This window comes from Pempheris klunzingeri, chromosome 23 (genome assembly GCF_042242105.1).
Source record: "Pempheris klunzingeri isolate RE-2024b chromosome 23, fPemKlu1.hap1, whole genome shotgun sequence".
NCBI lineage: Eukaryota > Metazoa > Chordata > Actinopteri > Acropomatiformes > Pempheridae > Pempheris > Pempheris klunzingeri.
This window is the reverse complement of record NC_092034.1, coordinates 935,757-953,540: the sequence shown is the minus strand read 5'-3', so window position 1 is coordinate 953,540 and position 17,784 is coordinate 935,757. Positions and strand designations below refer to the sequence as shown.

The window sequence follows — 17,784 nt, the reverse complement described above, 5'->3', positions numbered from 1 at the left end:
AGGCCCCCCCGTGCAGGACACCGTCCGTGTGTGTGTGTGTGTGTGTGTGTGACAGAAATGGGATCGTGGTTCTCCTGATAGCACCAGAGCAGCAGCAGCAGAGGAGCCCAGCGGACCTGAGGGAGGACAGCCACAGGGCACAGACATGGCCCACGTAGGCAACGGAGCGGCCGCCGATGAGGAGGTGGGAGTCACACACACACACACTGCTCTCGTGTTCCCGTCTGTGCTACACACTGATTTCACACACACTCCACACACACTCATAATACCCATTTATTTCTATGAGGCTCGGTAAGTAGAATATTCCCACTATAACCTGTGTGTGTGTGTGTGTGTGTGGTCACTGTCTGCTATGATCTCCTGCAGGAATTATATGATAAAACTTTATTTATATATGAAGCATTGCAGTGATTCATCATTTTTCAAGCAAACATCCCAAAATCTGATCCTTCCAGGTTCACAAATGTGAATTTATTTTTATTTTTTCCAATAAATTGACCATTTGTGGGTTTGTTTTCAGGCCACAGCTGCTTCTAATGATTATTATTGATACCAATCTACAAATCAGTGGTTTTGGTGTATAAAAGTGTCCATCACAGGGGAAAAGATTCCATTTATTAGAATGCAAATGCAAGAAAAGCTAAATTTACACATTTGAGAACCTTGAACAAACATTTTTTAAATTCATCTTTGAAAACAAACCCAAACGGGACATTAAAGATGGCCCATCAGTTTCCTGTTGATGGACTAATGTTTGCAGCTCTCTGGGATGCTGTGATGGACGTTTTCCACTTTTTTCTAGTGTTTCATAAACCAAACCATTAATGGAGAAAAGGATAATTAGACACAGTCGTGTTTAAACAGAATCTCATTGTCAAAAACACTCATTTTTACCTCACAGCACTCAGGAGCTGCTGCTCTCCTGCTGCCTCCATCAGATACTTAGTTTGTGTTGTTGTGTGATTTTGGTGTTTTGAAGGGTTCGTTTGGATCCAACATAATATCTATAAAACACACAAAAACACAAACTGACATACTGGTGCAGGCAGCAGGCGACCAGCAGCTCCTGTGTAGAATCACTGTTTTTTTGAATGGAGTCTGGTGCTTTTGAAGAGAGCGATATAACAGCTGTTTGTAGTCAAAGAAAAAGGATCAGAGTTACCCTTTAAATAAAAGTGTCAAGTTAAAGTACTTATGTAATTATGTGTGTTGTGTTGACGTGTTTCCACGGCAACACCTACATGGTGATGTTCCCATAGCAACCAACGCTGCATGGCGCCTATTGTCCACAGTAACGAGTTTATGTGGGCGTCTCCCATAATGATATTAATAAAATAAAAATAATGATCACAAAATAAAAAAGTTAGTGTGTAGTGGAGGTCTATAGTGTGTGTGTGCTAGTTAGTCAGTGTGTCAGTGTGTAGTGGAGGTCTATAGTGTGTGTGTGCTAGTTAGTCAGTGTGTCAGTGTGTAGTGGAGGTCTATAGTGTGTGTGTGCTAGTTAGTCAGTGTGTAGTGGAGGTCTATAGTGTGTGTGTGCTAGTTAGTCAGTGTGTAGTGGAGGTCTATAGTGTGTGTGTGTGTGTGTGTGTGTTAGTTAGTCAGTGTGTCAGTGTGTAGTGGAGGTCTATAGTGTGTGTGTGTGTGTGTGCTAGTTAGTCAGTGTGTAGTGGAGGTCTATAGTGTGTGTGTGTGTGTGTGTGTGTTAGTTAGTCAGTGTGTCAGTGTGTAGTGGAGGTCTATAGTGTGTGTGTGTGTGTGTGCTAGTTAGTCAGTGTGTTAGTGTGTAGTGGAGGTCTATAGTGTGTGTGTGTGTGCTAGTTAGTCAGTGTGTTAGTGTGTAGTGGAGGTCTATAGTGTGTGTGTGCTAGTTAGTCAGTGTGTTAGTGTGTAGTGGAGGTCTATAGTGTGTGTGTGTGTGCTAGTTAGTCAGTGTGTTAGTGTGTAGTGGAGGTCTATAGTGTGTGTGTGCTAGTTAGTCAGTGTGTTAGTGTGTAGTGGAGGTCTATAGTGTGTGTGTGCTAGTTAGACAATGTGTAGTGGAGGTCTATAGTGTGTGTGTGCTAGTTAGTCATTGTGTAGTGGAGGTCTATAGTGTGTGTGTGCTAGTTAGTCAGTGTGTTAGTGTGTAGTGGAGGTCTATAGTGTGTGTGTGTGTTAGTTAGTCAGTGTGTTAGTGTGTAGTGGAGGTCTATAGTGTGTGTGTGTGTGTGTGTTAGTTAGTCAGTGTGTCAGTGTGTAGTGGAGGTCTATAGTGTGTGTGTGTGTGTGTGCTAGTTAGTCAGTGTGTCAGTGTGTAGTGGAGGTCTATAGTGTGTGTGTGTTAGTTAGTCAGTGTGTCAGTGTGTAGTGGAGGTCTATAGTGTGTGTGTGTTAGTTAGTCAGTGTGTTAGTGTGTAGTGGAGGTCTATAGTGTGTGTGTGTGTGTGTGTGTGTGTGTGTGTTAGTTAGTCAGTGTGTCAGTGTGTAGTGGAGGTCTATAGTGTGTGTGTGTGTGTGTGTTAGTTAGTCAGTGTGTCAGTGTGTAGTGGAGGTCTATAGTGTGTGTGTGTTAGTTAGTCAGTGTGTCAGTGTGTAGTGGAGGTCTATAGTGTGTGTGTGCTAGTTAGTCAGTGTGTTAGTGTGTAGTGGAGGTCTATAGTGTGTGTGTGCTAGTTAGTCAGTGTGTTAGTGTGTAGTGGAGGTCTATAGTGTGTGTGTGTTAGTTAGTCAGTGTGTCAGTGTGTAGTGGAGGTCTATAGTGTGTGTGTGTGCTAGTTAGTCAGTGTGTCAGTGTGTAGTGGAGGTCTATAGTGTGTGTGTGTGTGCTAGTTAGTTAGTGTGTAGTGGAGGTCTATAGTGTGTGTGTGCTAGTTAGTCAGTGTGTCAGTGTGTAGTGGAGGTCTATAGTGTGTAGTGGAGGTCTATAGTGTGTGTGTGTGTGTTAGTTAGTCAGTGTGTCAGTGTGTAGTGGAGGTCTATAGTGTGTGTGTGTTAGTTAGTCAGTGTGTCAGTGTGTAGTGGAGGTCTATAGTGTGTAGTGGAGGTCTATAGTGTGTAGTGGAGGTCTATAGTGTGTGTGCTAGTTAGTCAGTGTGTCAGTGTGTAGTGGAGGTCTATAGTGTGTGTGTGACTTCTGGAACCTTCTAGCTGAGGTTGGACACATTTTAGGGACATGAAGAAGAAGAAGATCCTCCAGGAAACGACGTATCAGAGGGTCACAGCGGTTTTGATGTTCCAGTGGAACCTGAGGACGTTTTTAGACGTTTCTCCTGTTTTGGGCCACTTCAGGATCTCCAGGAGAAGCGACCTCAGCTGCTTAGTGACTTTGGAGAGTGTTTCCTGGAATCTCTACAGACTTTATCATCCACCTCGTGCGTCACACCTCACCAGATCATCTCACAAACCCTCCTCTGTCAGCGCCGAACTCGTCGCATTACCGAGGAATCCGGCTGACTTCTGCTGAGCTCTGAGGAATGTGGGGACAAGCTGTGTTTATTAAAACGCCGCTGACACACAGTGGAGGGTTATCATCCGAGCGCAGCGATAAATAACACGTCGGCACAAATTGTGAAGCACGTGTGGCCCGTTCTGCCCAGACGGAAACACAATTAACGGCGAAAAACATCCAGCGAGGAATCCAGGAGTGTTTGACCTTTGACCTCTTTCCTAATCCTGCACTTCTTTCCTCTAAAGCGTCTGAAAGGAATGTAAATAACAGCCAGATAATTAATATTTATCCTCCTCGTACTCATACAGTCGCTGTTGAATCTGAGCTGAAAGGATTTAAAGCTTAAGAGCTCAGATTATCGTCATAACAGTCACAGACACTCGACAGACATTTTCTCTTGTGTTAATTTGAGTTAGGGTGAATAATAGTGATGATGATGAACTTTATTTATACAGCAAGCGCTTCAGTGGTTTCAGGACGCTCTGAGGATCCAGAGGTTTCGCTGTATTTCGTCGCTCTCTAAGCAGATTAGAGTTTTTTTGCAGCTTTATTGTTGGTTTTCTGGCGTTTTTTAACATTTAAAGGGGAGTTCTTCCTGTTAAAGGGGAGTTCTTCCTGTTAAAGGGGAGTTCTTCCTGTTAAAGGGGAGTTCTTCCTGCCACTATGTCCTGATTATAATATCTGATGCTGCTCATGTGGAGATCTTGAATCCTTAAAGTTGAAGTCTCTTGATTAAAGCGTCTTAAGATAGAAGAAGAATTGACGCTGTAGAAATAAAGACTGATTGATTTTCTGTGCAGGTAAAAAGGAGTTTTGTGAGTTTTTAAAGATCCTTTTAGATGATTTTGGTGATAAAACAAGGTTCCACTTGGTTCTCTTGAGAAGCAGCAAACAGCCTGATGAGGACGGTTCTCCCCTTATGCACATGTTTCTAACACGTCATCTATATCTGCTGATCACTCGATTATGTTGAATTATTTCTTGTATTACAAGTTTTCTGAAATCTTATGTCTAAATATGCAAATGAGGCATTATATAATTATAAGTTCTTGGTTTGTTTTGTGGATCTGAATTCTTATTTGTTGTTTTTTGAATCAGAAAATACTGTTAACACCCATAAAGAAAGAAGATTTTCGCCATGTTTAAGGAATAAATGCGGCTGTGACCAAACCCAATGTAAAAACCTTCAGATTAAAGAGGGAAACAAACCTGGAGAGTCTGTAGGAGCTACACCAGCGCGAAAAAACAGGAAGTGTGAGAAAAAACAACCAGTTTGAGAAAACGGCCATAAAAAAATATGAATTTTGGAACATTTTCTTTTCACTAATCTGAAATAGGAAACGTGTTGGAAGCAAAAATCGCCCAAAATCTCAAGTTGTGGATGTTTTTGTCTCGGATGGAGACACTCTGAGGGTTCCTGGAGAGTGTTCGGGCTGCCGTTGTGTTTACCAGCGTCTGTTTTAGTAACAGGACACAGCGTGTCGGTCTTCACTAATTGATTAGAGAGCTGCTGCTGTCACAAGAGAAGCCTCTCTGACATTGACCTCCACTTGTGTAACAGCATCCAGTGGTGTAGCTGCTGCTTTTTCCACGTCTCCTGCTGTCTGTGGGTGTTTTAGGCTAAAATACAAGAGAATCCACTCCGGTTCTTTCCTCCTGGGATCGTTTGTCGGAGGTAAACTGGAATATTCAACAGGAGGACCTTCTTCTTCTTCATGTCCCTAAAATGTGTCCAACCTCAGCTAGAAGGTTCCAGAAGTCACTAAAGCAGAATGAGTGAGAAAAGACTTCAGACATGTTGTTCATCAGAGGAGATGTTTGATGTTTTCTCTGGTTTCAGCTTCTTAAATGTGAAGATTTTCTGTTTTCTAACTTTAGTGGAAAACTCACTTACTCCTTAAAGTGTAACTCCACTGTTTCTACCCATGATCCTCTCTGTCCACATCCTGGTGTCTGAATGACTGGTAGGTAGTAAAAGTGGTGGAACTGGTCCAGTAGATCACAGTAGGTCCACTAAAAGAGCTTGTTTGATCCACTGACAGGCTCAGAGTGTTATTCTAAGTGTGTGACAGCATCATGGAAAGGATCCCTACAGAGAGAGACCTGGAAGATCCTTTTGGTTTAACCACAAACAGCACACACACCAGACTACATTCACTAAAACAGGGGTTTTACACGGTTGTTGCTGGTTTATTGCTGCCTCCATCCGTTAGTTTATTTGTGTTACTGTGTGACTTCTGGGTTTTAAAGAGTTAGTTTGGATCCAAGTATATCACAAATAATACGAACAGACTACCTGATGGAGGCAGCAGCAGAGCAGCAGCTCCTGTGTCCTGTTCTCTAAAATCCCTGTTTTAGTGAATGTAGTCTGGTGTGTGTGCAGAGAGCGATATAACTCTGTAGGGATCCCTTCCATGATGCTGTCACACACTTGTTCTTGTTGTTAAACTCCAGCTCCATCTTCTCGACGCTTGAGGCGACAAAACCTCACCCATCATCTCAGATTTAAGAGTCTATTGTGTTGTGAGAATGTGCTGGATCGGCTGGTCGAACCACATTCGTTTATCACGCACACACACACACACACACACACACACACACACGGTAGGAGCTTATGGTGTGAGTGTTGAGTGTGAGGCGATGTCAGAGAGAGCATCTGTTTCTATGGGAGAGAGAGAGAGAGAGTGATGAAGGTGTGAAGAGAGAGGACGAGTGTGAGAGCAGCAAGCGTCTGTTTGCACACACACACACACACACACACACACACACACACACACACACAGCCATCCTCCATCTTTCCTTCTTCTTCTCTTCCTCCTGCTGTGTCACTTCACACATATTCCTATTATCAGTACTGTAGTTGCTGTTATTGTTCCCGATGCTTCGTTTGTTTGATTGACAAAAATGTTTCACCTCCGTTTATCAGCCCCTCGTTTTTCATAAATGTTTTATTTAATTTCAGCAAAAAACACGATGACAGACAAAACATTAAAGGAAACAGAAACATAAAGAAGAATTAAATATAAATGAGTAAATGCATGTTTATACTCGGTGACAGTATAAATGTGTGGTGACAGACGGAGCAGAAACTCGTGATTAAGCTGAAAAGACGTTAGAAAAAAGTGTGTTTAAGCAGAAAATGTCCTCATTAAGACCTGAACGTCCTTTAACATCTACTGGTAAAGTTATAAAATGATTAATTGTGGACACATAAAGGTGGGATAAAGCTCTTTATTTAGTGTTCAGTGTTCCTGTTTTAATATTCATGTCTGACTCTAAACGAGTAGTTTTGGTGCCTGAAAACTGAAACATAGAAGTTAATTTCTATATTATTATGTTCTTTTGTCTGTCTGTCAGAGTTTAGTGTTTGTTAGTACGACACGTTCTGTCGAGCCGCAGGTCAGATGTGCAGTCGTGGCCTGAACGCTGCAGCCTCCGGTGCCCACAGCGAAACAGTCTGGTCTAAAAGCAGCAGCGGTGAGGAGCAGGCGGATATCTGAGCGTGCGGCGGTGGGTTTAAGTGGGTCACAGCGTCGGCGCCCGGCTCAGTGTGACCACGGCGGGTCGATGGCTGCAGCCTGCAGGCGAACAGTCACAGTGGGGCTCCGAGTGAGCGCCACTGCAGCTGTACACTGTTATGCAAGAAGCCACTGCGCTGCTATTATTAGCTGTGTGTGTGTGTGTGTGTGTGTGTGTGTGTGTGTGTGTGTGTGTGTGTGTGTGTGTGTGAGAGAGTGTGTGTGTGTGTGTGTGTGTGTGTGTGTGTGTGTGTGTGTGTGTGTGTGTGTGTGTGTGTGTGTGTGTGTGTGTGTGTGAGAGAGAGAGAGAGAGTGTGTGTGTGTGTGTGTGTGAAATCGATGCTGTTGCTTTGGAGTTTCACTGGTTGATGTAAAAATAGCAGCCGTCACGTGATGCTGAGGCTCCCCGAACAAACAGTGTGACCTCGGGCAGAGCTGACGCCTCTGATGTCATAGATGTGGACCAATCAGCAGCCTGCGCGGCCGAGGGTCAAAGTGCCCGAAGCTGCAGAGACGAGTCCGGCAACAGTTCAGCTCCTTATGATTTCACTTCTTCCTCTCGTGTGTTCGCAGATTTTAAAAGCAGCTTTTTTCTAAAAGCTAAAAGTCGGAGGCTTAAACTCCCATCAGAATTAGTCCATGTTTTCCTTTGGTCTTTGTTTCTCTGTTCCATGTCATGAAAAGTGTGGAACAGGAGAAAAACCCTGAAACGGAAACAATATTCATCTAAAAAGTTCAGAATAACACTGAAATCTGAGTTTCACGAAAAAAGAGTCAGTAATGTCCCTAAAAGTCTGGAATAAAAGTTGTTAATATCCCAAATACATTGAGATTAAACAAGTTTCTAGTGTCTCACAATGTCTGGAAAACCTTTAATATTGTTAAAACGTTGGGAAACCACAGTGAAAAGTCTGCAATGTCCCCACAGCGTTGGGAATAACTTAAAAAAATTAATAAACTAATTCTGAAGGGGCGGGAATAACAACAGTTTTCCCAGAATCCTTCGATCACACCGTGAACTGTGATTGGTCGACTTCATCTGCACAAGCGGCCAATCAGGAAGCTGTTTTAGGCTGTTTGAGGGTGAATCTGAGCGACTGTGTCTCTGCTTTTCAGGACTGCTTTGAGGACGCCTACGACCGAATACCTGCGTGAGTACACACACACACACACACACACACACACATGCCTGGTTTGTGTGTTATAGTAACTGAGTCATTTCCTGTCAGCTTCCTGTTTCTTTGTATCACTTTCACTTGTAGCCACTTCCTGTGCTGACTGTGTGTGTGTGTGTGTGTGTGTGTGTGTGTGTGTGTGTGTGTGTGTGTGTGTGTGTGTGTGTGTGTGTGTGTGTGTGTGTGTGTGTGTGTGTGTGTGTGTGTGTGTGTGTGTGTGTGTGTGTGCGTGCAGGGCATGTCAGATGGACCTGCAGACCGCCATCCAGGAGACTCAGTGTGCTCTCAATCTGGTCCTCAACAACAAGTTCTCTGAAGCCCTGGACCTGCTCAAACCATGGTAACCACGGCAACAACCCTGTGTATTGGTGTAATTTGTACTACAGAGCCCATTAATATGAGTATTGTTACTGGTACTATTACTACTAGTACTACGACAGCACAGCTCCTGGAAATACTACCAATAGTACTTCTACTAGCATCACTATACTGGTACTACTACTACTAGTACTGGTACTGGTACTATTACTTCTAGTACTATGTCAGCACAGCTACTGGTAACACTACAGATAGTACTTCTACTAGCATCACTATACTGGTACTACTACTACTAGTACTGGTACTGGTACTATTACTTCTAGTACTATGTCAGCACAGCTACTGGTAACACTACAGATAGTACTGCTACTAGCATCACTGCTACTGGTATTATTACTAGTGGTACTGCTACTAATACTACTGTTATTGGAGGTGATGGTACAGCAACCATTACCAGCACTACCTGTGAGGCTGATACTGGTGCTACTGTTACTGTTATCATTTCTGCTGCTATTGCTGGTACTACTACCTACTGCAAAGTAAGAGTACCATGTGAAGTGTACTGTGTGTGTGTGTGTGTGTGTGTGTAGGTGGAGGGACAGTATGTACCATGCGCTGGGTTACAGCAGCATCCTGGTGATGCAGGCGACCATGACCTTCGAACACAGAGACATCCAGGCTGCCATGGCAACCATCAAGGAGGCGTTGCACACCTGTCAGAGGTGAGAGAGAACATTGTGTCTCACTGTGGTTCAACGCTTCATGTTCCCCTGAGGATGAACTCTTCTAACTTCTAGCGCCGATAATGTGTCTTTATACTTTATGGCCAAATTCCTGCAGAACTAATGACCTTTGTGTTTACTGCTAATTAGCAAGTGTTAGCATGCTAACGAGCTAAACTAAGATGGTGAACATGGTACGCATTATACCTGCTGAACATCAGCATGTTAGCTTTGTCCTCATTAGTATGTTAGCCTGTTAGCTTTTAGCTCAAAGCATCAGTGTGAGTCATGGAGCTGCTAGCATGGCTGTAGACTCACTTTTGTGAAAGAACTGCTGAAAATGGTTCATTGAGCTCTAGATGTTATGAAATAGTTTCCATTAACTGTTCATAGTCTTGTGATGCTGCAAAGTGGAAGTTTTTGGTCAAAAATGGAGTCACCATTTTGCAATGAAATGCTTATTATTAAAAAATAAAAGAAAGCAATTGAAGCAATTTGCACAGAAATCTCAAAATTCTGATTAAAATCACACATTTATGAAATATCAAGAAGCTCTAAATGACATTAGCCAAATTTCGCATTTTTATCTGCATCCAAATTAGAGCTGACGTCTGTTTTCTGTAGCAGTACAGATAATAAATGCATGTAAACATTAAAGCTTTTGTCCTCAGGTCGTCACTCTAGGGCTCCCAGACGGCGACCTAAGAGAATTCACGTCTCTTTCATCCCAAATATTATTGAATTATTGCAAATAGCAGTCTGGTTGCATCCATTGCATTATTCATGTTGTCTCTTTCAGTCTGTTGTTATGAACTCTGGCTGTATAACAAGTTTCCCTTAGTGGGACAACAACGATAACTTTTAACCTTGAACACAACCACAGAACACGAGTGTGTGTCTTTATGACAAAGTCTTCAAACCGACTGTTTCCGCAGGTTCAGGAAGAGGAACTCGGTGGTCGGATCTCTGTCCAACCTGATCAGCAAGCAGTCCAACCTGCAGGAAGGTACGTAAACACACGACCTCTACAGGGCTTGACTGATGGCTGAGGTCTGCAGGAAGCAGCAGAAAGTCACTGTGCTTGTGTGTTTGCAGAGGAGATGCACGCAGAGATCTGCTATGCTGAGTGTTTGCTGCAGAAAGCCACGCTGACATTTGTGCAGGTCAGACCAGCTACTTTTTTACCTGTTTCTATCTCATCGTTCAGTCTAAATATTACCTTCCCCTCTGTGGAACAACATCACTGTCTGCTTTTCTTAATAATTTAAGATTAAAAGCGAAATTATGGTCAAAATCTGTGTAGCAGAGATGGTAAATATATTCTGGTTTTTCCCACAATGCAACTGGGCAGCGTCTCTTTCATTAGACCCTCCCTGTCTGTTTATTTTACAGCTTGTACATGTGCAGTTATTATATACAGCAGATATACAGGGCCGTGTATACTTTATTTCCTGGATTACCAGACAATTAGACTTGGAAATAGTGGTTTCCTGTTTGTGTCTCACAGGTTTTGCATGTATTATTCAAATTAGGATTTTCTGTCTGCAGTAACAGAAAAAAAAGTCTTTGCTCTTTGAGCTTCAGAAATGTAAAGTAAATGATCAGTATTAGTTTACATGTAATCAATATTAATCCTAAGGTTTTCATGAATTTAATTGAATTTAATATTTTTCTTAAGCAACAGCCTGATTCTTCAGAATCATTTAGAAATTAATGTCCAGTGAAACACAACAATAAGTCAGAATAAATAGAAATGAAGAACATGCTGAGAGTTGTTGTCTGTATGATACTATTAGCTATTTGAATAACATTTATTTTGATGCTCTTTGTCTCGCTGCTTCTTTTCAGGATGAGAACATGATCAGTTTTATCAAAGGAGGCATTAAGATTCGAACAAGCTACCAAATCTACAAGTGAGTGACTGTTTCAAATAATCATTGTCATTTACTTGATTCAAACAACACTGTGACATTATGAACCAAACACTGATTCTGATTCTGATTGTGCCTGGGTAGAAAAATGCAATGTTCAAATGAAATAATTTTTTGTCCAATAGGGATTGTCAGAATGTGCTGAATGTCACTCAGGATCTGGCTGGCCAGTCTGATTCGTTCAGACAGTTTGAAGGTGGAGTCAAACTGGGCATCGGATCCTTCAACCTGGTGGGTTTTCAAAGAGGAATTCGCTAGTTTGTTTTATTCCACCAGGAGACCCAGACGGGAGGAGGTGAACTGCAGTAAATGTTCCATCACATCAAAGTTGACTAAACTAACTTCCACTGACGTTTTTGGTTGTGTTGTAAAATTTTGCAGCAAAGACATTCAGTTTACTTATTTCATGGGTTTAATAATTACTTGTCACTGAGGTAGTTAGTGAGAGTGACAGTAAAACATATTTTTTTTCTAGTTTTTCTGCCAAAATTAAGTGTGTGTCATCAGCATATTGGCAAATCAGTAATATACACTGATACAGTATAAAGTGCATATAATGACTAACTGAAAGTGATTTAATAGTTTTGATTTCATCATGATTTAATAATTGTCTCTATCTCTGTCTTTCAGATGTTGTCTCTCCTCCCTCAGAGGATTTTAAGGTTGTTGGAGTTCATCGGATTCTCAGGGAATAGGGTCAGTGCAACCGCTTTAAAGCAACCCACATATAAAACTCTTGAGTATGAAAAGCAGCACATGGTAGAGTTGAAAGGCACCCTGTGAGGGTCTAACAGTTACTGACAAACATGTGTCTGTCTCCTTTGCAGGGGTTTGGCTTGTCTCAGTTGAGAGAGGGAGCCTCCAGCCATAGTTTGCGGTCCATCCTCTGCGCTCTGACTCTGCTCTTCTACCACACATATGTGTCACTGATACTTGGTAGGAAAACACACCTCAACATTTGCCCTTTATCCATAGATATAACACACATAAACTGTACAGTAGTCTGGCTCCAGAGCTGGATTAGACACTGAGGCACAATGAGATTATACAGTAAACTGCTGCATGCTGTCCATTTTTTATATATGATATTGGAGGTCGTGACCAGGCCAGATGCTGCTTTTGCAGAGGCTGAAACTTTTTTGAGACAGCTGGAAGGTAGAGTGTAGTAGTGTCTAGAGAGTGAAGTATTAGCAGTGCTTAAATATTACAGAAGCCAATCAATGCATCACACACAGCTCTGCAATGAAATAAAACAGAAGATCAATATGTGGCGGTCACTGTTGGTTATGTATGAGACACACTGTGTAAGACTGAGCTGAGAACAGGCCTCCTCTGAGTGACATTACGGGTGAAGATAATGGTGTTGTTGTGTTTGACCAGGAACCGGAGAGGGGAACCTGGTGGAGGCCGAAGCTCTGCTGGAGCCATACCAACACAAATACCCCAAAGTAGGCCACACACACACACACACACAACTAGACTAGACTTCTTAAAGTGTAATTCTGCAGAAAATGTGAAAGATTCATTGTTAAGATTATTAAAGACATTTAAACTTATGAAAACCCGCTATTCTAGTCTTTTATGTTTTAATTACCACTGTACAAACTGCAGGAATTAAAAGTTCTTCAGTGATTGGTTAATGAAATATGTTAAAGTACAGATCAATAAACTAAAAACTGCATTCTGTTTTTCTTAAAGGGCTCCATCATTCTCTTCTACTCTGCTCGCATTGCCACACTGCGAGGAAACTTTGAGAAGGTTAGTGTTACTGTTAGCTTTATCAAAAATCAAGCAAAACTTGACCTAAACCTTTTTAAACCATAACACCCGAACCCTCAAACAGCCCTTTGAAGAAGAGAACCCTAACCCTTACCGAAACTGAACCAAAACTCACTAACGATGGAAGAAGTCCGGGCCAACAGCACAACGATCTTTCACCCCTAACCTCCCAAACCATAAAGAAACTAAACTACAAACAAAGACACACAAACTGAACCACTAGACCTCCGTCCTCCATCCTGATGTGTGAGGCGTGTTGTGTTTCAGGCTCGGGCGCGATACGAGGAGTGTATCAGCAGCCAGCAGGAGTGGAAGCAGATCCATCACCTGTGTTACTGGGAGCTGATGTGGACTCACTCCTACCAGCAGGAGTGGCAGCAGGCGTACCGCTACGCTGACCTGCTGTGCAAAGAGAGCCGCTGGTCCAAGGTAAGCATACAAACACACACCGTATCATTTAAATATTAGGAAAATATCTTTTGTTAGTCATTTCAGGTCAACAGGTTATATCTGCTATATTTGACATACTGGATTCATTAAATAGTGGAACGGTTCATTGATTTCTTGTGGTCTTTATTGAAAAACACATTTTTTGCTTTATTTTGTTATATTTTTTGGTTGTTTTACCGAAGAATGAGCCATTACCCATAAGTCATTGCAGAAGCTTCTGCATAAATGCATTCATCTGTGAAGGGAAAACAGAACTGGAACCGACTAGGAATGAGCTACGGTGGAAGTTTAATCGCATCTTTTCCCGCTCTGCAGGCTATCTACGTGTACCAGAAGGCCGCCATCCTCAGTATGATGTCAGAGGAGGAAGTGAGGAAGACGGGGGAGGACATCATGGAGCTCTTTAGGTCAGTCTGCCGCTTTAAAGCATTAATGATGTCACCACAGTGTCACCATGTCTGAGGGGAACACATTTTGGGAGTTAAGAGTTAAAACAACAAATGTTTACATCGGGGGCCATCTAGTAATTATGACGGGAACAAAGGAGGATTATTCCACAGCGGATGTCGGTCAATCAGGAGAACGATGTTTGTGTCCTGAAACCAAAACTCTACAGACTTATTTTGAGTGATGTAAGACAAGTTATGTAAAGTAACTTACGTCACTTTCGTCCGTTCTGTATCCAACATTCTTATCTTAACTCTTCTTAAACCCAACCAGGTGCTTCTGCTGCGTAAACCTAACCAAACTGCTGCCGTGTCATATCGTTAACTTACATCATGTTTGTGATGTAACTTAAGTTATTTACTTGCTTGTGGCCGGTCTCCATCTGTCATCATCGAGCTCTTCTGTCACGTCTGTATCAGGATGTGTTGTTTTCAGAGAATACACATAATAAATAAAGAGGACATTTTTGGGAAATTAGCATATTTAGAACGTCTGGAAACCGTTTCAGGGTTAAGACCTGATTTTAGGGCCGAGGTTAGAGCTTAAGGTTGAGGTTAGAGATGAGGGAATGAATGATGTTGTTTAATGTAGGATCTTTGCAAGCACAGAAGTACAAATGTGTGTGTGTTTATGTAAATAGGCAGGTGGAGGGTTTGAAACAGCGCCTGGCAGGGAAATCGATCCCGACGGAGAAATTTGCAGTGAGGAAGTCCAGACGCTACAAAGCTGCTAACCCCATCCCTCTGGTCGTCCCCGCTCTGGTACACACACACCTGCGATCACTCGTTTTAAATGTTCAGCTACGTCGGCCACAAAGCTTCGATTGGCAGCAGCCGTCCAATAAGCTCGTAGTTTAAAGTGATTGTTTCTCTCTGTAGGAGATGATGTACGTGTGGAACGGTTTCACCATAGTTGGGAAGAGAGCCGACAGCACCGAGGCCCTGCTGATCACCATAGAAAAGGCAGAGGAGCAGCTGCACAACGACCCCAGTAAGATCAGAGTAACAGCGATGCTACTAGAACCACTGAGAACACAAAGACTGACGTTTTAAACTCATCCAACCAAACAATCCCTCACGTATCTCACTCAGACCCGTCAGAGTTCCATCCAGACGACAGCTGCTTGGTCCAGATGTTGAAGGGACTCTGTCTGAAACACCTGGGCAGGCTGCTGCAGGCCGAGCTGTGCTTCACACAGGTTTTGTCCAGGTAACACACACACACACACACACACACAGAGACATAAGACATAAGAGGTTATTGTCATTGTACAACTGTTAACAGCATACAACGAATTGCATTGGTACGCCTGGACAAGACTAAAGATTAAGATATAGATGTATACATATGAAAAATAAATAAATATATCAACAACAAAAGAATTATAACAATCTTGAACAAAGAACAAAGAAATAAATAAAAATAGATAACAATTGGCTACAAATATTCACATTCAAAGGGTAGGTGGTATTAGTGCAAATATAGGTAGATATATGGAGATGAACATAACTGGAGAATATGGGTGATGATGAATATGGGACGTGCAGACAGACATGCAGACAGACAGACAGACAGACAGGCTGAGGCTCTTACTGTTGCTGCTGATCGTCTGAAGGTGTGCAGGAGACGACATAAACTCTCCCACCTGTGTGTTTGTGTGCTTGCAGTGAGAGTCGTATCAGATATGATCACTACTTGGTTCCTTTCACTCTCTATGAGTTGGGTCTGCTGTATAAACAGCAGGGAGATTTCACCAAGGCCACCTCTTACATCGAAAATGCCAAGTAAGTTCTTTTTATACGTTTAAATTGTGTCCTCTATAAAACTATATAGCTTTGTATCTGATCATAAACCTTTTCATACTGCTGTAAACTCCCTCTGCCTTTATATACTTCCTTGTAACTCTACACCTTTATTTACCTTCATGTGAATGTTTCCTGCCTCTGTAAACCTTTAACGTCTCTGTATAACATTACACCTGTACGTGTTTGTACACACCTGTGAAAACGTGTCTGCACTGTATATAACAGCCTTTTTACACACTGCAGCTTTTATACTTTATGTCCCTTTAACACACATTCACCATCATGTAGTCTTCTATATAGTTCACACCTTTATATACATGTATATATCCTACATTACATTATGCTGTCGTAGTATTCACTGATGATGTCACATAATATACATCTAAATGTTTTTATGTGCTTTTGTTTCCAGCACCTCTGCACACAGGCCTTTATACTCACCTTCTGTACACCTTTACAAACCTTTACTGACCTTCACGTGCTGCCGTACACAAGTCTGACACCTTTCCAACCCGTCCGAGTCTGTCTGTCTATTTATTCCACCTGCGGGAGAATTACAAGCATGACTTAGAGCTTCGAACAGCCTGAAGTGTTCTGTGACGAGCGCTGCCTCAGTTATACTTGAATAGTCAGAATAGTTTGAGGTTAAAATGTTTTCATTTGAACCTAAAGAAACCAAGCTCAGGTGTCAGAGGGTTCTATTTTTCCATTTGGAGCATCTATTTGCACTTTGGTGTAGTTACCTGACGTTCACCCAGTGAATCACAGTTTAAGTCCCACCTGGGACCACCTGCTGAAATAGATCACTTGCAGCCTCACTGAGCTTATTTCTTCCTCCAGTAAGAGTTTTCAGTCCAGAAATACCACAAACAAGCTCTTTCCGTTCTACACCTGGGTGCAAACAGCATCGGCCTTATCTGTGTACTGACAGATGTCCTGTGCTCTTCATCAGGACCAACTACAAGGACTACTCCATGGAGTCCAGACTGCACTTCAGGATCCACGCGGCCCTCAACAGCCTCAAAGGATCACCTGTTGGCACCCCATAATACTCAAACAGATGTGTAGGAAACATGAATCTGGGGATTTCCCTCAGCTGAAGCGAATGAAGCGCTCCTTAGTGAAGAACCTGAAGTGTCGGAGCTTTCAGCTCCACCAGGACTCTTTTCCTCTCCATTGCTAGCAACTTTGTATTTTACTGTATTTTCCTTATTTATTTCTTAAATTGTTGGACCGATGAGATTATTTAAATTTGCACCTCTGCTCAAACAGGCTCCTTCCAGTGTCTGCCAGCTGAGACTGAACTTCTAGTGGCGGCTGCAGAGCCAGCGTTCAATGCCAAATGTCAAGTTAATCACAACACCTCTAGTTAACGATGCCTGTCTTATTGTCAGTAAGGAGACAATAACACACGAGGGCTCTTCGGTCCAGAGAGCTGCCACACAGCTGCACTTTAACATATGAAAGCACACAAAAGAAAAGGTTTAAACTCTGGAAAAGGTGCAGCTCAGAGGGGGGAACCTGGGGAAACCATCAGCGCTCACAACAAGTTTTATCTCTTCTAATCTCTTTTCTCCTCTTGTTCGCCATCTTCTGTTGACCTGCAGCTCTCTGTCTGAACGGGCCCTTTAAAACTTTACTGTTAGAAAACTGACTTCTGTTATTACCAAACAAATCATGGCCTTAAACTAAAGGAGATTATGATTTTGTATCACAGTTAGGACTCTTTGCTCTGAGAAACTGTATATTTTAGGGCAGAATCATAAATACTGACACATTTCAGGCTGACAGATGTTTAAAGGTGTGCTGGTAAAACTGGGAGAGGTGTGTGTGGGAACACATGGTGTGTATATATATATATATATATGCTCTATATTTACTTTACTTTGCCTTTTTGATTTCCTAATAATGCATCATGCCACATGTGCACACGCAATCACAGCCTTCTCACCAACCGTGGCTTATGTACACCGACACACACTCAGTACACTCACACACACTCCAAGCTTGCTCATACTGGGCAATATGCACATTGAAAATACAGACAAACACACACACACACACACACACCGGCTGTAAACGCACACATTTAGCAGCAATATAAGATGATTTGTGCTGTCAGTCAGTGTGTGTCCATGTTTAACGGTCTGTACTTTCATCTGTAGTTTCAGGTCTTTTTATTTCTCGGAGGCAGAGCAGCTTTTCA

General features: G+C 42.4%; 1 protein-coding gene across 1 annotated transcript; it reads left to right on the top strand.

Annotated features, from left to right (window-relative positions):
* The first annotated feature begins 93 nt into the window (after positions 1 to 93).
* Positions 94 to 16,771, top strand: LOC139222696 (tetratricopeptide repeat protein 39B). Its single transcript, XM_070854541.1, has 19 exons — positions 94 to 184; positions 8,068 to 8,102; positions 8,362 to 8,466; positions 9,035 to 9,166; positions 10,102 to 10,172; positions 10,262 to 10,329; positions 11,015 to 11,079; positions 11,223 to 11,328; positions 11,728 to 11,793; positions 11,925 to 12,033; positions 12,478 to 12,545; positions 12,796 to 12,855; positions 13,144 to 13,305; positions 13,642 to 13,733; positions 14,414 to 14,534; positions 14,652 to 14,763; positions 14,865 to 14,982; positions 15,441 to 15,557; positions 16,531 to 16,771. Exons 1-19 carry the CDS (start codon positions 146 to 148, stop codon positions 16,625 to 16,627), a joined length of 1,743 nt encoding a protein of 580 aa, XP_070710642.1. The 5' UTR covers positions 94 to 145; the 3' UTR covers positions 16,628 to 16,771.
* Positions 16,772 to 17,784: the final 1,013 nt, after the last annotated feature.